The sequence below is a fragment of the Acartia tonsa genome, chromosome 7 (genome assembly GCF_053477335.1).
Source record: "Acartia tonsa isolate MP-2025a chromosome 7, ASM5347733v1, whole genome shotgun sequence".
Taxonomy (NCBI): domain Eukaryota; kingdom Metazoa; phylum Arthropoda; class Copepoda; order Calanoida; family Acartiidae; genus Acartia; species Acartia tonsa.
In genome coordinates, this window is record NC_137266.1 from 33,204,621 (window position 1) to 33,230,070 (window position 25,450).

The following is a 25,450-nucleotide window of genomic DNA, read 5'->3' on the forward strand; positions in this document are numbered from 1 at the left end:
ACGTGGTTAAATATAAAAAAAGTCAACTTACCCTACTGCTAGTAGCTATTCCAGTTTCGGACAGGAAAGAAACTAAGGATTGGTTGGCCTTTGGTTTGTGATAGGTTCCCAATTTTGCAGGCATTACCTCACTCCACGTTCCCTGGAAATTTAAACAAAAGTATAAGATTTTTATTTATAATGATATTCCAGAGATCAAAATAAGATGTGTATGAATTCAAACACAATACATCATGACAATGTTATCCCTCAATAAATCTGAGATAAAAAACCAACACATTTCATTGGCTAGACCTTTATTCTGTAATATACTTAATATTCAGGACCGAGTAAAAGAAATTAAATAGGAACCCGGCAAAAAATAATTATCGATGGCAAAATGTCTGGAAATCTTATTTATGCATGGCAATACGTTGAGCCTGTTTTGGTGCCAAGACATTCCCCCTACTCTAAATATTAATTCAATGCAATCGGAATCTTATATCAACAAAATCTTAAGTTATAATGCTAAAATCTTTAACAATTATCAACAAATTGAACGCGTTTGAACTCATAGCTAAAGATGCTGGATTATGATAGGATATAATGTCTCGTGTTGATTACATAATCCTGTAGTCGTTTCCCTACCTTCAAAGTATATGACAGTAACAGGGTGCAAAAAGTTGTTTACTGTAACTGCAGCAGTTTACTACAGATCTTTTGCCCTTAAAATTATCCACCTTAATCTCTTGACTGGAATTAAGCTCATCACTTTTGTATGTGATCGTCCTTGGTTCTGGGGACCTACAGAATCTAAGCCCAGAATCAGATGCTCCCCTCCTACAGATAACAATATGAATATATATGCAATAGAATAATAAGTTTGAATATGAAATATCTCCAAAATTCTATTTAATACCTATTAAGCAGGTAAAAATATTTTGCATGGTAAGATTATGTTATCAAATAGTTAAAAAAAAAACAAATAAATGTGTTTTCATCTGCTAATTCATGAGTAAAAATTCTTGTTTAAAAAAGTTTAATTTGCGAATTTTTGGACCACTTATTTAGGTTATATTGCTTTACAAGAGGAAAAATACAACTTTTTTTAGGGGAAGACTTGCTTTTGTTTTCTAATAAGGGCCAAAAAGCTGTCAATTCAGATAAAGATTATTCTCTGTTTTGTTATAAACAATAGTTTTTAAAGGATAAAAGATGTAGTCTCTTTTTTTTTAATAATACCCAACCCATATTCATATTGTTTTCCTGTGTCCACGTAAAGGTTTTGAAAATTCATTCTTTTTTTCAACAGGTGAAGATGTTGTTAATTCTACCTTCAAAAAGTTGTCCTAAAAAATGGAGTATTAAATAATGTAAATTATCAATTAGAGACATAAAAAGGTCATTTAGTCCTTAAATAGCGCAGCAACAAAAAGCTGCGTATTAAACACCTAAGTCTTAGGAACAAATAAATAACTATTGTTTGAAAATGTTAATAAAATAATAATATTTATATATTACCACTAGTCTTGTCTTGAAAGTTATAGATGGGTCTTGTCACCAACGTTCGAACATACAATATTTTTAGAGTAGCTTTGCTACTTAAAATACAACTTCTATCTCCAGGATACAACAAATGGTAGTTCTTACCTTACTTATGCAACCTTGATTTTCAGTTTGATCTTGCAGCTTCTCTGTTTGCATCAGATTATTTAATATCTTATCAGTCTCCTAAGATAAGATATTATAAATAGACATATTTACTTTTTTCTTAGAAGTGAAGACATTGTTAATGATATGAGATTTCCATTATGCAATTTGATTCTGAGCAATTTATATTTTGATATAAGGTAATGTTCAACATCAAAATTTATGGGCAATTAACGAAAGTATTAAAGGGATGAGACAATGGACGATAAATCAATATACATCCCAAATAATGATAAACAAAATTACACATTCCAAAAATTAAATTATTGGTTAAAAAATTTGGACACTTATAGTTTTTAACAATTCAATAAAACTACTTACAGTTTTTGAGCCAACAAATAAGATGTAGTTGTTAAAAAACTAGGTACTAGTGTAATTTACAGAGAAATGTCCTCTTCATCCCTGCAATTAAAGGTAGTTTACTCCGTCAAACGAACTGAGGGACCCATCCTATTTATAAAGTAGCTACACTATTAAAATTACTGATTGTAACCTTATCTAATAGTTTATTTTCTCCATCCGGGTGGTCTTTTCCCAGCTTTGATGTATTTTCTTCAGTGACATTTCCCTCCTAAATAAATCATTTATGCTAATCTTTCAGTGGAAGTAACGGGAAATGTGTACACAAATATATGGGCAAAAATGAACATACATTTCTGATAAATTCGCAAATTTTTCATCAATCATATGTTAACCATCTCAACTTAAAATAATCATCATATTATGTAAAAGGTTGATTCTTTGGATTAAAACAAACTTTAATTAAACTATAATAATATCAACATCTACTTTTTAGGTGACTATGGTTTAAGTTCTTATGTTCAAAAAATTTGACGAGAAAGTTATTATTTTAAACGTTAAACGTTAAAATATAAATACCTGAATAATTGGACAACTAACTGATCTTCTATGTGTTTTCTTAATGAATGTTGATGGTTTGTTATCTGCAACTTTACCCTTTCCTTCTTTACTACTGGATACATCCACTTTCTTATCAGTTTGTTGGCTTTCTATTGACTCAATAGACTCATCCTTTATCAGCGTATCAAGTCTTAAAATATACAATATACAACAACTAGTTGCGTTGTCCCTAGCCTCCAGGGGAGGTCAAGAAAATAGCCTAAAATCACATTATGATATTAGTAAAGATTCCCTAAAAAAGTATGACAGATATCAACCAATTTTTCCGAGATCTCCAGATTCAGATCAGACTAAAAAACTCTAGGTACTACGTTATAAAATAGATTAACTTAACATGGCATCATTGTTTTTGTATTTTACAATTAAACAAGATATATTACTATTGCGTGTAATTATTTTAGTCAATAAAAAAGAAATAAGCATAATGTTTGATTTTTATTTAATTTTCTTATAACAATTCAAATATGAACACTTAATTTAATTCAGGGCTTCGAACCGGTTTTATTAAAAAAATATTTAAAATCGAGAAAAAATAATATTCTTTAAGAATTTTATTTAACAACTAGAGGTTTACCGGCTCTGTATTCAAAGAGAGTAGGGAAGAAAAATAGCCTAAAAACATACCAAGACTTGATAAAAAAAATAGCCTTTTAACACCTTAAAACATATGTGAAGCACGTCTAAAATGGAGAACTCAATTAGTTCAGTAGTTATCGATATCTTCATCTACATACAAACAAGGATGACAACATCCATAAGTAGCGAAGCACAAAAAATCGTCGATGGGAATACGTATAGGTAGATTTCAAAGGTTTTTACTAAAATCAAGAATAGATTTATTGAATAAAATAAACATGAAACCTTGTTTTATTTTGCATGATGACGATGGTCAAAGTAAATTATATTTAAGATGCTCATAACAATGGGAAAAATTATTTTGATACTGATATCCCATAAAAGTTTGAAAATTGCATCAAAATAAACAAAGATATGGGGAAATATGTAAAACATATAAAAATAGCCAAAAACCTGATAAAAGGCAGTCTGACCGTCATGGTTGTTTTATTAAAACGACAAAAAAATTAATTTTTTAATCCTTGACTTAAAAAATTTGGAAAATCGGACCATATACACTGAAGATATGGAAAAAAGTGTTAAAAATATAAAAATAGCCTAAAACCTGCCAAAAAGGCAGTCTGGCCGTTATGCTTATTTTGTTTAAAAGACGGAAAATTTAATTTTGATATCTACAACTGAAAAATTTTGAAAATCGGACTATAAACACTGAAGATATGGAGAAAAATGTTATATATATAAAAAAAACAGCCTAAAACCTGCTAAAGAGGCAGTCTGGCCGTCAAGATTGTTTTCTTTAAAAGACGGGAAATTTAATTTTGATATCTATAACTGAAAAAAATTTTAAAATCGGACCATAAACAAGATATGGAGAAAAATGTGAAAAATATAAAAATAGCCTAAAACCTGCTAAAAAGGCAGTCTGGCCTTCATGGTTGTTCCTTTAAACGACGGGAAATTTATTTTTGATATCTGTAACTGAAAAAATTTTGAAAATCGGACCATAAACACTGAAGATATGGAGAAAAATGTGAAGAATATAAAAATAGCCTAAAACCTGCTAAAAATCGGTCCGACCGCAAATGATGTTTTATAATCAATTGTGCTCCTTAATGATGGGAATGTTGTCAAAAAATTTCAGCATTCTATCATTTATAGGAGCTGAGTAAATCCCATTTCCCCCATAGCGTTACGGACTGACTGACGGACGGACTGACTGACGGACTGACGGACTGACGGACGGACAAAGTGAATTATAGAGTAGCTTCGCTACTAAAAAAACTTACAACTTTATATAATTGGTTATGTGCGTTAAAAAACGTTCTTTTTGTTCATTTAAAGCAAACGAAAAAAATAATGTTGGAGTAGCTAAGTTTTAAAACTAACATTTATTTACCTACCTATGAATATCTTGATGTTCTAAGGCTTCAACAATAAGAAGAAAAGTTTGTCTAAATACTACATCCATTGATATGCTACCAGATCTGAAAGTAAGCATTAAAAGTATTTTATCTAATAATTCAAAGTAGCTTAATGTCTGTCTGTCTCTTAAAATCTCGGTAACTACTGAACCGAACGGATTCTACTCCTCAGGGGTATTTTTTGGGGGGATGGCATGGGACACCCCCATCCTCAAAAAAAAAAAAAAAAATACCCCTCAATTTTTTTAATCAGTTCGAAATTAGTGGTTACATCTCAATTTTAAAAAAATCAGTTCGAAATTAGTGGTTGCATCTCCAATTTTTTTTATTACCTCTTGAGGCAAAGTCCCTAGAGACTAGGTGCGAAACCGCTAGTAATGCATATTACATTGATCTTAATTGTCTTTATATATGCGTAGCGTCTCTACCAGTATCAACCACTGACTGTCTTTTACAGTTTTTACTCTGAAAAGTTTTTTTTGTATTGATTAGATATTATGTGTAGCAAAAAGGACATTTTAGTAGCGCAGTTACTCTATATATTTATTTCAAACAGCAATATATGTCCTTCTGTGTGTCTGACCAAATTACTTTCAGTCAAGCTTTATCTTCTTGAAAAAAAAGTTAAAGTGTAAAAATCCATTCCCATATAAACAACCCCTTAAATAGTGGATGTAAATATTCATTTATTTCCCTGGTATCTCATTTATATCCCTGGTATGATTTTAGAAGATTTTTAATTTTTTTTGGAAGATTTTATAATTTTTATTAATTACTAAAAGAAAGAAAATAATCTCCTTTTTTCATATTTATAATATTTTTTTGAAAAGAAAACCAAAATTAAACCACTTTTTAGCATAAAAAATGAGTTTTATGTTTAAATGAGAATGATATTCCTGTCCAGTGTTTTGTTTAGGAATGAATATTTCTTACCCTCGTGAATAAATTATGACCTATCGGTCCATCATTTATTCCCTCGGGTAAGAAATATTCATTCCTAAACAAAAAACTGGACAGGAATACCCCATTCATAGAATCAAATGCACGCGTGTAACTGTACATATATGTAGCAGGGGAAATTATTTTCCGAAGATTTTTTATAATTTTTACTGTTTTACTTATTATTGTTATCTTTCTTAAATATTACTGTAGATAGATTCAGGGGTGTATATTCTGCATGGGATCCCCGGCTCAGGGGGGGGGGGGGAAATAAAAAATAAGTGGTTGGAGGGAAAAAAAATGTAAAAATTAAGAAAACTTAACATTTTTTCCATTTCGCCCCCCTCCTTGGTTAAAAAAACTAAAAAAATGTGTGGTAGGAGGGATAAAATAAATAAAATATAGAGTTCTTTAAATATTTTTCTATTTTCCCCCCTATCTACTTTTTAAGAAAAATCTAGGGGGAGAAAAAATAAAAAAATTTGTAGGAGAAGAAAAAAAATAAATCTTGTGCAAAATATACACCCCTGGATAGATTTTATTAATACGCTACTTGTAGACAAAAATATCCTTGTTTTCTCTCACAGTATATATAAGTAGTTATATTTAATATTTTGCTGTAATACTGTACATAAATATTTTACTGTATTTTTTAGGTACCTGTAAAAATTTTTCAGTCTATCTTTATCGCTGTAGAGTTCTCGTAGCTTTATACTGAGTCTCTGAAAAAAAAGAGATATTAAGTTGTTGTTGTGTTGATTATAATGTTAGCTTATTTAGAGATGAGGTACAAATAATGGATATGAAAGAATGTTCTTTTTTTTAAGGTTCATGTCCTGATATAGAATAATTTGGATTGAGACGAAATTGTCTATTAAATCTTCTGATTATTATATATGCTGCCCTCATAGGTAAGTTAATCCATCCTAATAGTGATATATAATATTAGGTATTAATTATTGTTTAAAGTTTTGACGTGTACTTTGCAACATAATTTTTGAAAGTAAAACAATGTCTGTCCATCTGTAGCTTAGGATCTCGCAAATCGATGCATGAATGAGTTCTACTTTTAAGGAAATTCTTTCCAGGTTCTATTTTCTTAATGGATGGAACACATGTAATTGTACACGTAAAAAAATTACACCTCTCTAGAAACTAAGCCATTATTATACAATATAGGTAAGGATAATATAGTTTTTATATCCAAATAACAAAACATAGTCCACAATGTTTAACACGGGTGTATATTTTCAAATTTGACCCTGCTGAAGGGGGGGTGGGGGGAATAAAAAATATGTGGTTGGGGGTAAAAAATGTAAAAATTAAGAGAACTGAAAGCATTTTTTTTTCCATTTTTCTCACCTTTTAGGTGAAAAAAACTAAAAGAATATGTGGGAGGGGGGATAATATGAATAAAACAGGGGTGTATATTCTGCACAAGATTTATTTTTTTTCCCCTGCTACAATTTTTTTTATTTTTTTTCCCCCCTAGATTTTTCTTTAAAAGTAGGGGGGGGAAAAAGAAAAATATTTAAAGAACTCTATATTTTATTTATTTTATCCCTCCTACCACACATTTTTTTAGTTTTTTTAACCAAGGAGGGGGGCGAAATGGAAAAAATGTTTTCAGTTTTCTTAATTTTTACATTTTTTTTTCCCTCCAACCACTTATTTTTTATTTTTTTCCCCCCCCCCCTGAGCCGGGGATCCCATGAATAATATACACCCCTGGAATAAAATAAAGAGTTTTGAAAATATTTTTCCATTTTATTTCCTTCCTTGCTGGAAAAAACTAGGAGGGGGAAAAAAAAATGGCAGCAGGGAAAAAAAATGAATCTTGTGCAGAATATACACCCTTGCTGAATGTTACAATGTACCTGATTAGCAAGATGTAACTGTACCCAACCAACAATTGAGCAACTACCAAACATACCAACACCAGATTCTCCTGGATATAAAGAATCTTTACTTGCAATTTAACAACCGTAAAAATTCACTTTCTTGGTTTTATTTATTTAGTAGGAGTATATACATATAATGTGTCTTATTTTACTAAATTATTTTAATCTACAGCTAAAGATCTCTGTTCCAAATTTGTTGTACTTTTCAGAAAAGCTTCGTAAGTCTTTGTAGTTGTATATTATTTATATGACCTCCCCTAAAGGTTAGGGGTGAAGCAAATATTAATATATGTAGAAAAATATTTGAATTTTATTTTCGAAACACAAGAGTTATCTTTATATTGTAGGGAACATAGGAAAGATAGATTAGTTTTTATTAAAAAATAATGTATATCAAACCCGAATTAGACAATGGCAGATAAAGAGGGGGGGGGGGGGGGGTAATGCAACCATCTCGTGCCAATGATTAAATGGCACTTACAATACTAATTTCGAAACTTGGCTTGATAGGTCTATTTTCCATAAATGGAACAAAAAGTTGGAAATGTAACGGCTAACGGCTGGTGACTCAGCCGTTTACCCATTTTTTGTGTGGCTATTTTCAGGTCAAATCCGTCACAAAACCTATCTCCACATACAACTCTTTGCCGCTCCTAAACGTTTTCAAACGGTTCTAGCCGGTAGTTGCTGGCACTAGAAATTAAAAAAATAGTTTTCACATGATTTAAAGCAAAAATATGTTTCAAAAAGTTGATTTCTACGTAATTTATGACAGATTTGCCCTAAAAATAGCCAAAAAAACCGGCTAAACGGCTGAGCTGTTAGCCGTTACTTTTTCAACTTTTTGTTCAATTTAGGAAAAATAGACATACTAAGGATTACTCATGCCAAGTTTCGTACAATATTCGGATTCTAAGTGCCATTTAATCATTAATTACGAGATGGCTGCATTACCCCCCCCCCCCTTTGTACTACCCAAATGATGATACACAAAATTACACCTTCTCTGTAGAATAAAATTAGTGGTTGAAACGTTTGTACACTCACCTTAATAAACCAAACAATCAAAATGCAATTGAAGTCCCTACAATTGTTGAGCAAATGATTGAGTAAACGTTATCATAAAACTTTGAGGACTAGTGTAATAACCAGCCCAATGTCTCCTCCATCCCTGTGTCCAACTACATTGCAAGCATACCTGATGTCTCGAGGACAAAACTTCTACATTCCACCCTCCCCCTGTAATCCATTTTAGTAGATCCATCTTTCAGCACCAATTCTATTAGCTCCAAGATTTTAGCCATACCAGAGTAAACACCTTAAAAATAAAAACTTAGTACCTACCTAGTCATTATTTCAAAATAAGATCTTATCTTTGAAATGTCAATGACACTTATAATAAGCAAACAGTAGTGTTGCCCTACAGGTAACCACGGTTGCTATAATTGGCGCGCGATATCAACAGCTAGTGAAATGAATTGCTTTTGCCCTTGGACAGCTAAAACAAAAGGTCATGCAATCAAACGGTTGGTTGTCTGAAGGTGAACGTAATATATATTTATCACACTGTATTAGAGAGAGCTTTACAAAAATAAAAAATTATTTGATTTTTTCCAGATTTGTCAATTCTATTTTATTTTTCGCGGAAAATTTCTTTAATACAAAAAAACAATTTTCAGTTGGGCTTAGAACTGGTTCCTATCCAGTGGATATTTAATTTATCAGTTTGGAAGCCATACTGGAAACAATGTTATTTACCCCATATTTGAGGATTGGAGCTTTGTTGTTCCAATAAACTTCTGACGGCACTACCTAAATAAACAAGAATGACAACATCGGCAAAATCGAACATTAAGACCTTTGAGTGTTAAGCAGAATATTATTTTATATGCAAAAACAAAATTGTATATAGATTTGTTGCAAAATTACGAAAAATAATTTACTTTCTTCGCCCTATGAATCATTGCCGAAAATCTATTACTTATATCATACAAAAAAATTGTCATCACAAAGTAAAAACAATCAGTGGTGTTCAATGGACGATTTAAAAAGTTTTCTGGTAACGATTATAGAGTTGGTACGCTTTCCAAATCGGACTTAACTTATAGAGGAAGTTTGTTATCAATAGGACAATTCTAACATGTCTAAATTAACATTAAGACCTCTCCGTTACGTGCGGATCAACCAAAATCATATATAAGCTTCACTTCTAAAAAAGAAAAATTTCCTTAATTTTTTCGTAACTAGGTACCTACCTATCTAGTTCAAGAAGACAAAACAATATAAAGCAAATTAGTTTGAATTAGCTACCTAGGTCTTGTAATAATTCCTCTTTTGCAAGTCTTTCTTTTTCAGTTAATTGGTTTTTAACGGTTTCTTCCATTTTGATATATATAAATCTACATAGTTTAAGACATTTTTCTCTGAAAAAATTACATTAACAACTAACAAAAATATTACATAGGGGTTTTTTAAACCGTTATCTTAAAGAATGTGATGTTTTTAAAAGCGAAGCTTTTTTTTATATTGAAACATATACAATTTTACAATATTACAAATTAGAAATAATTATATATACAATTAGAGTTCATTTAGAAATAATTACATAGGTATGTGACGGCCGTTTTTTAAACTTTTTAAATGAGATCATTTATTATGTACAATTCATAATTTTAAAAAGTTTCGTTTAGTTTTTTACAAAAAAAAGGCATAAATTTTAACAAAAAATAAAAGTGGTCAAAGATTTTACACTTTAACATAATACATTGTAGCACTTTGCTTAAAGTCATACATATCTGTGTTATATAAACGTTTCTAAACATCATGATGTTTATGATCTGATATATCATTATACTAAAGTAACAGGATGTTTGTCTGTTTGTTTGTCTGTGTGTTTGTACCGAAGGATCTCGCTAATAGCTGAACCGATCGAGTTCATCCCCCCCCCCCAAAATTTTTTTTTTAAATTTTCTTTTAAAATCTAAAATAAGAAATTGGGTTATCAAATTCGACTCCCCCATCCTCAAGTGCCCCTAGAGGCCTCTAGGGGGCGTAGCCGCTAGTCCTTATAATAAAGTAACAGGATGTTTGTTTGTCTGTATGTTTGTACCAAAGGATCTCGCTAACCGCTGAACCTATCGGGTTCTCCTTAACAGGGTAGCTTCTCATAGGTACCGAGAAGGTTTATAACTATTTTTTTGAGGGGTGGGACACCCCCAACCCCCCCAAAAAATGAAAAATCCCCCCCCCCACAAATTTTTTTAACTAAAATTAAAAAATTTACTTTTTCTTTTAAAATCTAAAATAAGAAATTGGGTTATTAAATTCGACTCTCACCTCCTCAAGAGGCCTCTAGGGGCGTAGCCGCTCGTATAATATTAAAGGGATAGTTACACGAAATGAATTTGAACTCAGGTTGGTGAACCCAGTATTTCTTCCTATTCTATGATGTCATATACATTTGATTTAAAAGTCAAAATTTTACCATGTAGCTTTCAAAAAAAGCAAGAAATAAAAGTTATACTCAAATCCGCCTAATCTTTAATGCTATCCCAAAATTACCATATGTTCAGGGATGGCAAAATAAAAACCACGTGGTTTTAATCAAGTGGTTTAAACCAAAAAAAAAGCTAAAAAAACCAAAAAAAACCAAGGTGGGATGGTATAAATGGTTTTTTTAATACAAAGGCCTATCTTTACAGTTATATCCTTATAATAAAGTAACAGGATGTTTGTATGTGTGTTTGTGTGTTTGTATGTTTGTACCAAAGGATCTCGCTAACCGCTGAACCGATTGGGTTCTCCTTAACAGGGTAGCTTCTCATAGGTCCCGGGAAGGTTTATAACTATTTTCTTTGGGGGTGGGACACCCCCAACCCCCCTCCGAAAAAAAATTTTTTAAAACTTTTTAACTAAATTTAAAAATGAGGGGGGGGGGGGCAACCCCCCCCCCCCCAAAAAAAAAAATGTTCGCCCCCCCAACAAAAAATTTTTTTTTTACTTTTTCTTACAAAATATAAAATAAAAATTCAATTATTAAATTCGACTCTCTCCTCCTCAAGTGCCCCTAGAGGCCTTTAGGGGCCTAGCCGCTAGTCTTTTTATAATGTAAAAAATACAGTCAAAAACATAAATACCTAATTCAAAATTCTTTTAATAGTTTAAATCTTTATACTAAAGGGGTAGTTTCACGAAATGCATTTGAACTTAATTTAGTGAACCGCATATTTTTTCTTAGTTAATGGGGTAAACTACATTTAAATAGCATATATTTGAAATAAATTCAATTTTCTACCACGTAGTTTTTAAAATATCAAGACCTGAAAATTGTCTTTTTGTGATATATGCAATTTAAATGACGATTTTCAAGTCTTGATATTTCAAAAACTATGTGGTAGAAAATTGAAAATTTTTCAAATATATGCCATATAAATGTAGTTTAACCATTTAACAAGGATAAAATATGCGGTTCACTAAATTAAGTTCAAATGCATTTCGTGAAACTACCCCTTTATACTAAATTAGAATACTTTAATTTGGATATTATTAAAAAAAAACAAAAAAATTATTAAAAAAACCAAAAAAACCTGGTTTTTATTAATAAAAACCAATAAAAACCGGTTTAAACCAAATAAACCACACTGGTTTGATCTTTTTAAAAAAAACCTGTTTTTTTCCCATCTCTGCATATGTTTTCTTTAAAAATATTTTCAGGGTCATTACTCCAATTATCTTGGCTCGATAAATACATTTCATGCAACTATTCTTTTAATTTTAAATAACTTAGTATAATGAGTCAGGTTGGTTGTGTTGTTAGGATGTATATGGTTTGAATATAGCAAACATGTGATAAAATCACTTTGGTCAACGGGAATAACTGTATCATATATACAATAACCATGTTTTATATTCACTGTAGTTTTGGAATGTGAGTAGATTCTTATCTGTATCTTATAATTCGAACATCCGGGTGACATCTCGTCTAAATTAAATTGTATTAATTGAAAATAAAAACAAAATTAGATTGATGGAGGGGTGTATATTCTGCACAAGATTATTTTTTTCCCCTGCTGCAAATTTTTATTTATTTTTTTACCCTCCTAGTTTTTTCCAGCAAGGAAGGGGATAATATGGAAAATATTTTCAAAACTCTTTATTTTATTCATATCATCCCACCTCCAACATATATCCACCAAAAAAGTTAGAAAAATGGAAAAAAAATGCTTTCAGTTTTCTTAATTTTTAAATATTAATTTCCCCAACCACATATTTTTTATTTTTTTTTACCCCCCCCCCCCCCCTCAGCAGGGTCAAATTTGCAGAATATACACCCCTGGATTGATGAAAACTGAGATTAACAAGACTGAAACATTGTTTAAACATGCGAAAACAAAACAAAATTAAGAGACAATCGATTTAGAAATCCCAAATGACATAGAAATGATGAGAAAGCACAACTTTTAAAAAATCAACGGATAAGGTGAAAACTATACCTAATTTACCTATGCTTTTTTTTCAAAGGTATTATAGATAAATTTAAATACTAAGTACGTAATACATTATTAAAAAACGCAAAAACTTAATATTCTAAAAGAGAAAGAGGTGGTTACAAAAAAAGGAATAAAACTATCAGTCCTATCTATATATTACTACCTAAAAATGAATGACAATTTGATATTGGGGAAATTTGTAGCTTGCAGAGTAGCTGCGCAACAAAAAAGGTGACTAACCTGCAATGTATGCATGACATCTCGTTTGCACAGCCCGACTGTTACAAACTTGAGATTAGGCATGTCAAAGTCGATGCTTGATGGAAACCTACAGGTCAAAGATTCCGTGACCAAAGTCTCAATTGAATGCTGAGATGCTCGCAGCAGCTGTATCACAGGCTCCTCTCCTTCGCATTTGCTGATTCTCAATGTTTTCAGGCATGGCAGCTGAAAGCTGATAATTCTCATTTCGTGGTAAAGGTTTATTTTTTCTATGCACAAAGTTTCTAGAGTTTGGCATGACAGTGCCACCAATCTTCCCAATCCTAGCCTACCTCCTCTGGAATGACAAGCTTTGATTGATTTTAGGGCAGGCAATGGGGTATCAAAACCAAGAAAGTTATTAGCCCCATCAAATGATTTTACATCTAGATACTCCAAAGTTGAGGCACATTTCTTAATTAATGTGATACCATTTATATCACAGTCTGTTTCAATTCTCTTCAGACATTCCATGTGTGTTGAAAAATCTTCCAAGCAATGCAGCACCATCTCTTGATGCACTAGTTTTTCTAAACTTGTTTTACAAGCCTCAAATAGAGCCTTCAGCCCATCTTCATCGTTTGATCTGACTAGTTTTAATTCCTTCAATTTAGGAAGATTCTGCCCAAAATGAACTATGCCGGATATATCAATGGTATACAACTCTAGAAATTCCAGAGTTGTTCTGCAACCTTTTAAAATATTGACCAGGCCCAGATTATCTGTTTTCAACTTCTTATTGGCGGCTGCTGCATTTTCAGCGATTGGGTTAAGCATAACAACATCACGGAGGTGTAGAACTTTCAGGTTTGGCAGGTTTATAGTTTGGCCTGATGATATTCTCAAATCTACACATTCAAGCCAAAGCGTGTGAAGACTTGGAACCCAGGGGTTGTCCAGAGCTCTGTGGTTAAATTTCTGTCCCATAATCTCCATGTTAATGAGCCTAGTGGCTGCAATATATCCATTAGCTACCTGGTTTAGTACTATAGGTGAACCTTTGAGCTTAGTTAGTCTGTGACTAGACTTTTCCAGCCATTTGGCGAGTTTTACCATTTTTGGGTCGTCATGTTCTATTTTGTACAGGTCTAATTCAACTTCAGCGTTGTCTGTTCATTAAATATTTTTTTAGAAAATGCAGTTATCTGAAGGGAGAAGACATTAGACAATGGCCAACAAATCAATAAACAGAATTACCCCTTATGTAGATTACAATTAGTGGTTGAAGCGTTTGGACACTCAACTTAATTAATCAGAATTTATTAAAAATCCCTAAAGTGGTTGAGCCAACGAATAAGGAAACGTCATTATAAAATCTTTAGGGGCTAGTGTAATAAATAGCCCAATGTTCCTCCCTCCCTGCGGGAAAGATAATTTTATCGTAGAGCAATAGCTTTAGTCCCTTAGTCTCTAGGGAAAAACGGAGAAGGTGAGAATTGACTCCAACCAGCCAAATACATTTAGAAAGCTTCCCTGAAAAGTACAAGCATTTTCAAGATCTTTAGCTTCAGACAATAAAAACCTTATTATGATTAACATCTAGATATATCAAATAATGTCTAAAGAATACGGTATAAATTTTTTAGCGTCAAGAACTAACCTTTTTTTGCAGAGTTTATACTAATATAGGTAGGTACCTAATCATTATACAAAAAATATTTTTCCTTCGTAGAAAAGTTGATTTTCAGGAAGATCTTCCATTGTAAGCACAATTTTATATCTGTTATATCTTGGATCCATACTGTTCACTCGGCTTCTTAGGCTGAATTATTTCAAATTATTGTTATTAATATATAGTTCTGCCTTAAGAGTACGGATATACCACCAGATCGCATTTGAATCGATGGATTTTACACCTTCATTTCACACCCCTTCTCTAAAGGTCATAAATGTGACTGTGCATATTATAACCAGATTAAGTGTCAAGACATTCCCCATGTTCTTTCTATAATTACAAGAACCCATGATAACCTTCCGGACAACGAGCGAACGCATTTTAACTTTAGAGCTTGAGTCGCCTGTATTTACACCACAATATTGGACAGTAAAATACACTGCACTGGTATCTTATTTGTTGACTCCAAAACGTTGGGTACTTGAATTTTGATTGGTTGCTTCCAAACTTCTTTACGTATAGAAATGGTAATTTAGATTATCATAATTGGGGATGTACTTGTACGTACATCAATTTCTCGTCCATTGTTCTATCTCTTAAATCCCTGGTCATTAGATTAATATTCATTTTTACACATAAATCAAGAAATAAACAATAAATAAGTTTTATCCTTGTCCTGAGAAAAATTATTTCATACCTTCTAGACAAAATTCTAACTTTGCCTCTTTCCTTGGGCCTAAGCTGGTTCAGAATTTTGTCGAATATTTCGTTTGGCAGGTCGATCATACCCCTCGGGGGAATCCCGTTGTCGTTGGGTAATGGTATAATGTTAGCAGCCTCATCCATTTCCACCTCATCACCCATTTTTGTCTAATATCTGCAATCATTTGTGATGTAAAAATATAAAAAATGACATTCATACAAACAGACTGGATGGTAAAATATGAAATTGTTTTAGATTTTTTTTTATTTTTAAGGGGGATTTTGAGATTCTGTTATGCATGGCTTTTTAGAAAAATATTTGTCAGTATCCTTCAAACAGTTATTGGACAACAAACCAACTTTAGGGAAGTTTTTTTAGGTTAGGTTAAGTAAAGGCACCAAGCCCGCAGAGGTCTTTGCTGGGGGCCAAATAAAATAAAAGTAGGAGAGTGAGGGTCTGTATAGTCAATAAGCTATAAGAAGGATTATGACAATTTCTACATATTACATATATAAAATAAATCATAAATAAAATACAGTTAAAACTTAAAAAATCTTTATTATTAATAACAATTTCATTAGATAACAAAAAAACAGCAGTTTTATAAATATCTTTCTACTCTTTTGTTTTTAAAGCAAGAGACAGGAATAAATATTCTGAATATTTTTATGCCTGTTCCAATTTATATTTTAGTGGCGCATCTACTCTGTAATTATTCTATTTTCCCGCATCTTCTTTCAGGCCAACGGTCAGGTTAAAGACAAGTCTCTGCTTCGTAGAAGCTTTGTCGACAGTGAAGTAACCGTTTCTTTCAAATTGGAATCTGTCATACAACTGAAAATAATATAATGATCATTATTTGTGTGAATTTATAGAAACTTGTATAAATATGCTTTTTACTTAATTTTTGACAATTTTTCTTATATTGCATAAGAACCACAAACGAACTTTAAGAGAGAGAAAGCGTTATTTTGATGCTGATTTTAGTTTAGGTTAAGTAAAGGTTAGAAGAGCCCCGCAGTGATATATCCCTCTGTAAGTTAGTATCATAGTAATACTTGAGTCGTATCAACACAATCTTATTCTTTAAGCATGTGATACAGCAAAAACAGAATAAAACTAATGAGAAAAGAATACCTCTAATTGTAAAATCATAGGTTACCTTAGAGCCCTGAATGTGTTTATCTGCCTTAGCAATCTTGATGTTGAGCGTGTTTTCATTGATATCGGATAAAAATCCGCCAGGAACTTCGTTCGAGTCCTAAAATAAAAATTTCTAAATTGCATATTGAGGATTATATAATAATTCACGATAACATGTCATAACTTTTTGTCGCTTGAATGTTTTCATTGTTATTTGCAAGGATGGCAACCCGATGGATTTTTGCACAAAAATGAATTAGCATTTTCAAAATATTGGCGTATTAACCCGAAAAAGGTGCGGATTCTGAAATAATCAGTTATTTATCCAATTTTGTTCGCATTTCAGATTATAAATTTTGAAGAAGAAAAAATTGGCGGATTAATCCGGGAAACAGATTTGGATTACCACCCCTAGTTATTTGTAAAAAAAAACAGTAATTAAAATCGAACCTCTGGGTTTTTATGCTTGAAAAGGCGTTCATACATTCTAACTTCAATATCAATAGGATCAGCCACCCAGTGGATGAAGGCTTTAGGTTTCTCTGCCTCTTCAACTGGAGTAGCTTTCACTAAAATTGAAATTTTATTAATATCTTTATATTTATTCTGTAGCTTTCATTACTACTAATTTATACTTGAATGATAATTTTATGTAAATATGTAGATCAGCAAAAAAAAAGGGACTGCGTGTAAACTGCAAAGGGAGAATCAATTAAACTACCAGGGTAAAGAAAAGTTGGTAGAATTTAGAAGGAAGGTTTAATATTAACCAATTCCTGGTATATAACAAAGACAGCCACTTAACAACATGGGACTGTTGAACTGACATACACTAAATATTGAGAAGCTGCGCTCCGTGTGAAAAAGAGTTTACCTTTGAGTTCAACGACCTGACCGTTGTTCTTGACGGCTTCAACTAGTGTGATGACATAATTGGCATAACGAAGACCAACAGCTTGACCTGTAGAATATGTTCATAAAATGAATAAAAGAAAATCACAAATAACAGACAAATAAAATAAGAAAAATATTTGGTCTTAAACCTTTTTTTTCTCTTCATCACCAGAGACATTTATGTACATATAAGTTTGTTTGTTGTTAACAATCGCTTTTTGTTTATGAGGAATTAATTTTTACTTTTTGAAATTTTGAGAAAATAATAGTTATTTATCACATAACATAACATTTATAACAGGTTCCTGAACAGTGTTATTACAATTTGTGTTTACTAAACGCTCAAAAGGTTTTAAAAAATTTAAGCTGGTACTTTGAGAAAAAGTTTTCTACTGTTTTGTATGAACATTCCTGGAGTCAGCCTCCTGTAGCCCTTCTCTTCACTCTCCTTGAAATCTGACTTCTCAATGTAAATAGTTGGGCCAAACTTGATGTTGTGAGATCCTCTGGCAGCCTCGCTAGGGAAGTCAGGTAGGTTGATATCTGTGCATTTGTCTAGGTTTACTATGGTCACCTTGTTTCAGAGATATAATAAGTAAATAAAATTAGATAAATTTATAAGCAAAAACATGCTACCTTTGTATGTATAAAATGAAAAGAAACTGAAACAATTATAATTATGCAAATATAAGGTTTTTTTTTAATGCAACCATCTCGTAATCAGTGATTAAATGGCACTTAGAATTCGAATTTCGATCTGAAATTTTGCATGAATAATCCTTGGTAGGTCTATTTTCCCTAAATCGAACAAAAAGTTGGAAAAGTAACGGTAAACGGATGGCGGCTCAGTCGTTTTGTCAAATTTTGCCAATCTTAAGAGCATATTAGTCACTTAAAAACCTTATCAAACGGTTCTAGCCGGTAGATGTTGGTACTAGAAATTTTAAAAATGGTTATTGCTATCATTTAACTTAACATGCATTAAACCAAAAATATGTTTTAAAAAGTTGATTCCTACGTAATTAATGATAAATTTGCCCTGAAAATAGGCAAAAACGGTTAAACGGCAGAGCCGCCAGCTGTTACTTTTCCAACTTTTTGTTCGATTCAGGGAAAATAGACCAACCAAGGATTATTCATTCAAAATTTCAGATCGAAATATGAATTCTAAGTGCGATTTAATCATTGATTACGATATGGTTGCATTAACCCCCCCCCCCCCCCTCTTTATTTGCCATTAAAGAAAATAAAATGTTTAGGTACCTAGTCAATAATACCCAATTTATAAAGTAGTATACTAAAAATACTTATTTAACTCAAAATGGTAATCTTTTTCTGAAAAACAAGATAAAGAAACTTTTTTTTACTAATTCTTATATCCATGCCTTTAATGGGTCTAAAACAACCATGGTACGAGGTGCACTCAAGTTAAGATGATCCCTGAAAGATTTACATTTTTCATCTTGGAAATTAATAGATAAATGTTTCAAGTGAACAACATTTAGAAGATTTCAAATAGGTAGTTGAGTGGGCTAGATGTAAAGTAAGCACCATAAACGATAGCAGGATTAATTTCAATAATCCATCTGTTAACAGGACGTGAACCTCACGTATAGATTATCTCATGGCTGTATCTAAACCCTATACATTTAAACAATATTCAATTTAACAAATTAAAAATAATGTTTAGTTCAGGTTGGGTCTTTACAGTAGGATGAAAAATGTAAATTCCTGACAGTAGCTTCTAACATCATGGGGTCGACAGACACCTGAGCCCCCGTGACGCCCATCCTCGCGCAGAACTCGTTAATCGCCTCGGCGGGGAACCCTCTACGGCGGAGGGCAGACAGGGTAAACAGCCTTGGATCATCCCAATCAGAGACAGTGTTGGTTTCTATTAGCTTGGCAATCTTACGCTTGCTGACTACGGTGTAGTTGACGCTGAGACGACCATACTCCCACTGGACGGGACAGTAAATGTCCACTGCGTTGCACAGCCAATAATAGGAGGAACGTCTTGCCTAAAAGGAAATTTAATTCTTATTTGGAATTATTAATGATTTCATTATTTTTTTTTCATCCCACATATTTTTCGAGTTTTCTCTGAGGAGGGGATTAAAATGTAAAATGGTTTTAGAACTCTTTTTATCCATTTTTCCCCCATCCAACATGTTTTTTATCCCCCCCCCCCCTGCAGATTTTTTTTTGTAGCAAGTCTAGTTATCAAGCCATGCTTATCGGTCTGTCTATAACGCTCATGTGAAAGTCATAACATTCCTCTTTGGCATTTCACAATCGTACTCCATTCAAAACGTTTTTACGAGTTTTCATAATATCTTATTTTAATTTCTCTTCATGTTTAAGCTTTAAAAGATTAATAAATATTTGTCACCTGAAATTCTTTAGTACACAGCGAATGTGTAATATCTTCAATACTATCACAGAGACAATGTGTATAATCATAGGTGGGGTAGATACACCACTCATCTCCAGTACGGTGGTGGGCTACATACTTGATCCTAAAAGAGATCATTAAATTGTATAACAGTAATTTTTTTTATATTGTAATTGTAATTAAAGTAAATCAAGACAGGAATAAAGTGGTAAAAAAAGCTCATTTACCTTAAGAAAGTTTTGTCATTTCCCTCAAAGTGACCAGAGACGGTGAGCTCAGAACACCCACCCCCTCCCATAATATTGAAATTAACAAAAAAATATGATGTGGCGTGCTTCTTATTGCCTAGCCCCTGCGGGGCTAACCTTTACCCAATATAACATAACTTACCCCGCCTTATTAGTTATTAATTTAAAAAAAAATTGCTTCACTGAATCACTAGGCACTTCCGAATTTTTGAAGAAATAATATTTTGTACTTTTGTTTTTTTGCTACACATAAAACCAGGGGGGTATATTCTACATGGGATCCCCTGCTCAGGGGAGGGGAAAAAAAAAAATAAGTGGTTGGAGGGGAAAAAATGTAAAAATTAAGAAAACTGAAAACATTTTTTTCATTTCCCCCTCCCCCCTCCTTGGTGAAAAAACTTTTAAAAATGTGTGGTAGGAGGGATAAAATAAAGAAAATATAGAGTTCTTTAAATATTTTTCCATTTTCCCCCTACTTGGTGAGAAAAAACTAGAGGGGGGGAAGAAAAATAAAAAAGGGGGGGGGGGGGAGGCGAAAGTGACACTTTTTGAAACCAAAACTAAATGTCAACAAAGGAACTCAACTAAAAAAAGAGTTACAGGTCTGATATTTTGCATGGTAGTTGCTATATAGGGGTAAAATATGGAACTGTGAAGAAACGGCGGCGCAACCGCCGAAAACCGCCGTTTCCCGCTGAAATTATTTTGCCTTTTCTCGGCGGTTTTCGGCGGTTGCGACGCCGTTTCTTCACAGTTCCATATTGTACCCCTATAAAGCAACTGCCATGCAAAATGTCAGACCTGTAACTCTTTTTTTAGTTGAGTTCCTTTGACTTTTAGTTTTGGTTTCAAAAAGTGTCACTTTCGCCCCCCCCCCCCTTTTGTAGCAGGGGAAAAAACATAAATCTTGTGCAGAATATACACCCCTGCATAAAACAAAAAACCATACCTATAAGCCACAGGATCTTGTTTACCCTCCTCTAAAGTTAACTTCATTCTAAGAGTGGCCTGTCCTTCATCAAATTTACCATTCTTCATATCCTCAAACAAGGCCAAAGATTCCTCAATAGGTCTATTACGAAACGGAGAGGGGGGAGGATTAAATCCACGAATATCCTCCAGTTTCTGATGGCACACATAGGCCAGATCCTTCTTGATCAGATGGACGGCCATTTCATACAGCTGGTGGAAGTAATCTGACGAGTGTGTGATCTGATAGGGCTTGTAGCCAAGCCACGTGACCATGTCAAGGATGCCGGTGAAAAATTTTTCTTCCTCCTTTTCGGGATTTGTGTCATCATATCTAAATGATAAACATGATTAACAGTTATAAAAAGGAAAATAGTCTTAACAATGTTTTGTCTGTCTGTCGGGTCATTCTGTAAAAGACATAGCTAAATCTTATTATTCAATGCAAAGGTTTCGTGATTTTCTTAGTTTTGCATATACTCTCCTTCTTTTCTTTGTTATAACTAAACATCTGCTCTATAATTCACTTTGTCTTTTTGTCCTTTTCATGATTTTCCGCTACGCTACTTATGGATGTTGATATCCTTGTTTTAATTTTTTATTACACTATACTGGAATATTTGGGATCTAAAGAAAATTGTCATCAAGTAAATCTTTATAAAAGGAATTTAAATTAAATAAGTACCTACCTAAGGAAAGTAATACCATCATGGGCCTTGGCATAACCAAAGTTGATATTGATAGCTTTAGCGTGGCCAATGTGAAGAATACCATTGGGTTCTGGAGGGAATCGAGTTCGAACTTGGCCCTTGGTTCGACCAAGATGTTCCTAAAGATATGAAAATAATGAGTCGACAAAAATAAAGTTCTGTAGTACTGTACCTAACACAACGTTTAAATAATTTCTGGATTTTCAGGGATAAGACAGTTGACGATAAAAAGATGTACATCCCCGAAATATATAAACAAATTTAACTCCTCAGTATATTAAAATCATTGGTGGAAAAGTTTTTACCAACCATCAAGATTTAAAGTAATTCCCTAAAGTTTTGAAGCCAACAAATGAAATAACATATTTTTTAAAGGGCCAATATAATTTAACAGTTCATTGTGCCACCCTCTCTTAAAAATAAATATCATAACGTTCATAATAAAAATACCTTGAGCAATCTTTCAGTATCCTTTGTAATAACATAACCATCAGTTGTATGGTTACCACCAGGGGCATGGAAATGAACCTGTAACCACCAATTTATCTTTAAATATTTTAGTTTCAGAATTGGATTTTGGTCTTGTGCCTTTTTATTCATACACATTATAAACTCTCATTGTTTGAATCATATAATAAATGCGTCTAACATAAAGAATTGTAATTAGACATTTAAATATAAAAGTTGTATTATTTGTATATTGTTAAAAAACAAGGACAATTCTCTCCAAAAGTAGCTCGGAAATGAGGAAACAAATAAGAAATTTATTATTATACATTAATAATTTACAGGAAAAACTCCAGTTTTAACAGGATTCGAATGATTAAGTTTCAAGAAATTGGAGGAAGAAGTATTTGTCATTCATTGTACTACCTTTCTTTATATCCATGCTAACTTAATATTCAAAGACAATTTCCTTAGTTTTCATAAGCTCAGCAATAGTAGCAGCACCAGATTCGTTTTCACCAGTTTCAGTTGCTTTGGATGAGTCTTCACTCTTCTTATCACCTTTACCTCCTTTACCACCTGATACAATTGGATATTGCTACATGAATTACTAACGGCTGCTCCACTAGCATCTAGAAGCGTACGTCCTTTAAATATGTATAATTTTTTTTACACGTCTATAATTATTCTAATATCTTTTTTAAATGAATGAATACCGATACTTTGAACGATTGGGCATAGTGTTTTGAACAAATCAACACTAAATGTAAATAAATAATTCACTTTAAGCACTTTGACCTTCGTTTCCTTGGAAGTTGCCAAATTCTTTGAATCATACCTGGAGCCTTAACTTTCTTGACCGGGGCCAAATCTTCATCAGTTTTAGGGCCAAGAATGTTGAGCATTTGCATGTCAACCTCGCTCTTAATGGCCTTGCCGTCCGCCCACCTCAAACTGTTCCTAACGTTGCCCATGAGAACGCCAGCATTGAAACGGTAACGTTTCTCAAGCAACTCGTCTTTTACCTACATAAAATAGCTTTAATATGTTATTTACTGTAAAAGCATCTCTGGTAAAATGGGATTTTTGTGATCTTCAGCCATAAATAGATTTTTCCAAGTACTTTTCCACCCCCCCCCCCCCTATCTCAAAAATGTATCTAAATAAATATACCTATACAATGATACATATTATATAACCACAAAATAACAGTTTTATGAAATACCTTAGCCATTTCTTCTTCGACGGCAGCTTCTATTTGTGCAGGGGTAATTACAACACCCACTCCACAGCTTGACTCAAATTCAGGGATGCTTACATCATCTAATTATAAAAAAAAAACTATTGAATTATGATTATCAATAATAAAAAAGGGATAGTTCTACGAAGTGTATTTAAAGAGTTAAGGTACTTAGAGTAGTGAACTTTTATATGTCTTTGTAGAATATATTAGGCATTGGATAGATATGATTATATGTTAAAGAATTTTTAACATTGACCTGACCAAACTTTTTTTATTTAACAATATCTAAAAAAGTAAAAGTGATTTGCCACATAAATTACATGAGAATGGTCTATTTTTTCCCAAATATGTATAGCCAAAACACCAATATGAGAGAATCGTTTTCCACATATTTCACAAGAGTTATAAAAAAATTTAACAGGGGTTCCCCTTGGGACAAGTTACTTAAAAAAACATAAAAAATAACGTCCGGTTCATTATGGGACAGGTTTTCTATAGATTCTTTTTAAAAAAATAAAGAAAACCATCCGGTTTACTTACAATATACACATTATCTCACGCGGAAATACCAACTAACCATACTACATATAATATATATATATATAAAAAAAGACCATTCTCATGTAATTTATGTTGCAGATCACTAACTTTTTTAGATATTATCAAATAAAAAAAGTTCGGTCAGGTCAATGTTAAAATTCTTTATCACAATCATATCTATCCAATGCCTAATATATTCTACTAAGACATATAAAAAGATCACTACTCTAAGTACTATACTAAATATTTTATTGGTCATTCTTTGTTGTTATGTATATTTTGTTGTATAAAAAGTTTGAAGTTCTATTAACTAGTAAATGCTATCTAAAGTTGTATTTATGACAATAAAGTTTTTGCCATATATAACATGTAACGAAGTTGAAAATAAAAATGAAAAACTCATTTTTTAAGGAAAATCCCTGGTCAAATCTTTTAATTTTAATCAATAACTTTATATTATGCACTAATACGTTATTTAAAATAGAAAAAACTTACAGTTCACTATTTTTTTTTAAATGCACTTCGTGAAACTATCCCTTTAAATGGGTAATATATATCCAGTATTATTTGGTAAATGAAGCTTACTCTCTGTTTGCATTAAATATTAGAAAAAAAACTTTGCTAAACTAAGGATGAGCTAAAATTTTGGTGCATTCCCTCCAAGTCCCTGTTGAGCCTTACCCCCCTCCCCCCATTTATTAAAAAACGGGGGGCAAATGGGGGTCCTATGAATGCAAGATTGAAACCAATATTATCAATAGCTTTTTTCCTGCTGTTTTGTTGGGCGGCAGATGTGTCAAATATTCAATGGCAGCATTCAGTCTCAACTCTGAGTCTATTTTCTGTGCCATAACATATTTGACCAAGAGGGGCATGAAGTGAAACTTCTGAGGCTTCAACTTGCTACCAATGTGATACAGTAAGGTACCTAAATAATGAAGTGTAAGTTTAAGAGAAAGTATACAGAGTCATTTATTTCGGTCAATAAAAGTCTCTTGTGTATTAAGAAACATAATAGAAAAATAAAATACAGCAATTTGTTACTTTTTTAAAAATTGACAATCATTAATTTTATTTTTTTGACGCTGTAAAGCAAATTAAGGGTTAAAAATATGACATAAAAATCTTCTTTTAATTTTCTAATAAAAAACAAATTGCAAACAAAAGATTAATTTCAAATTAGATCAGACCTGACTGTGCCAGATCTCCAGATTCCTTTGATGCTGTCTCCACAACATCATTTAGAGTTTTACTCAAATTTTTATTCTTTGCCGTCTCCTTTGCCTTCTGCTCTGTCAGGCCAATCTTCATAAATACTGGTATCAATTCATCGCCCATTTTTATCT

At 32.4% G+C, this 25,450-nt stretch overlaps 3 protein-coding genes across 4 annotated transcripts in view; all 3 read right to left on the minus strand.

Moving 5' to 3' along the window:
• Positions 1–9,878, minus strand: part of Rubicon (run domain Beclin-1-interacting and cysteine-rich domain-containing protein rubicon) — a 28,976-nt gene extending 19,098 nt beyond the window's left edge. Inside the window, exons 1-12 of one of the 2 annotated variants that reach the window (XM_080165995.1) lie at positions 9,758–9,878; positions 9,206–9,259; positions 8,646–8,765; positions 7,424–7,494; positions 6,207–6,268; positions 4,587–4,670; positions 2,569–2,740; positions 2,183–2,260; positions 1,630–1,710; positions 1,249–1,328; positions 720–822; positions 32–142 (exon numbers count right to left, since the gene is read on the minus strand). In XM_080165995.1, the coding sequence (XP_080022121.1) occupies positions 32–142; positions 720–822; positions 1,249–1,328; positions 1,630–1,710; positions 2,183–2,260; positions 2,569–2,740; positions 4,587–4,670; positions 6,207–6,268; positions 7,424–7,494; positions 8,646–8,765; positions 9,206–9,259; positions 9,758–9,830 (1,089 nt within the window). In that variant the 5' untranslated portion in view covers positions 9,831–9,878. Of the gene's footprint in view, positions 1–31; positions 143–719; positions 823–1,243; positions 1,329–1,629; positions 1,711–2,182; positions 2,261–2,568; positions 2,741–4,586; positions 4,671–6,206; positions 6,269–7,423; positions 7,495–8,645; positions 8,766–9,205; positions 9,260–9,757 lie in introns of both variants that reach the window. The other variant, XM_080165994.1, reaches the window with a different exon arrangement.
• Positions 9,879–12,112: 2,234 nt separating this feature from the next.
• Positions 12,113–15,685, minus strand: LOC145323608 (uncharacterized). The gene is made up of 4 exons (XM_080165999.1): positions 15,510–15,685; positions 14,862–14,959; positions 13,177–14,306; positions 12,113–12,428 (listed from the first exon to the last, which is right to left on the minus strand). Exons 1-4 carry the CDS (start codon positions 15,674–15,676, stop codon positions 12,387–12,389), a joined length of 1,437 nt encoding a protein of 478 aa, XP_080022125.1. The 5' UTR covers positions 15,677–15,685; the 3' UTR covers positions 12,113–12,386.
• Positions 15,686–15,792: 107 nt separating this feature from the next.
• On the minus strand, positions 15,793–25,442 carry GlnRS (Glutaminyl-tRNA synthetase). Its single transcript, XM_080165997.1, has 16 exons — positions 25,295–25,442; positions 24,874–25,032; positions 23,547–23,644; positions 23,160–23,346; positions 22,790–22,900; positions 22,325–22,401; positions 21,854–21,993; positions 21,145–21,498; positions 19,945–20,071; positions 19,283–19,573; positions 18,938–18,991; positions 17,963–18,126; positions 17,533–17,618; positions 17,109–17,227; positions 16,678–16,776; positions 15,793–16,349 (listed from the first exon to the last, which is right to left on the minus strand). The coding sequence occupies exons 1-16, from the start codon at positions 25,440–25,442 to the stop codon at positions 16,233–16,235; spliced, it is 2,331 nt and encodes a 776-aa protein (XP_080022123.1). The 3' UTR covers positions 15,793–16,232.
• Positions 25,443–25,450: the final 8 nt, after the last annotated feature.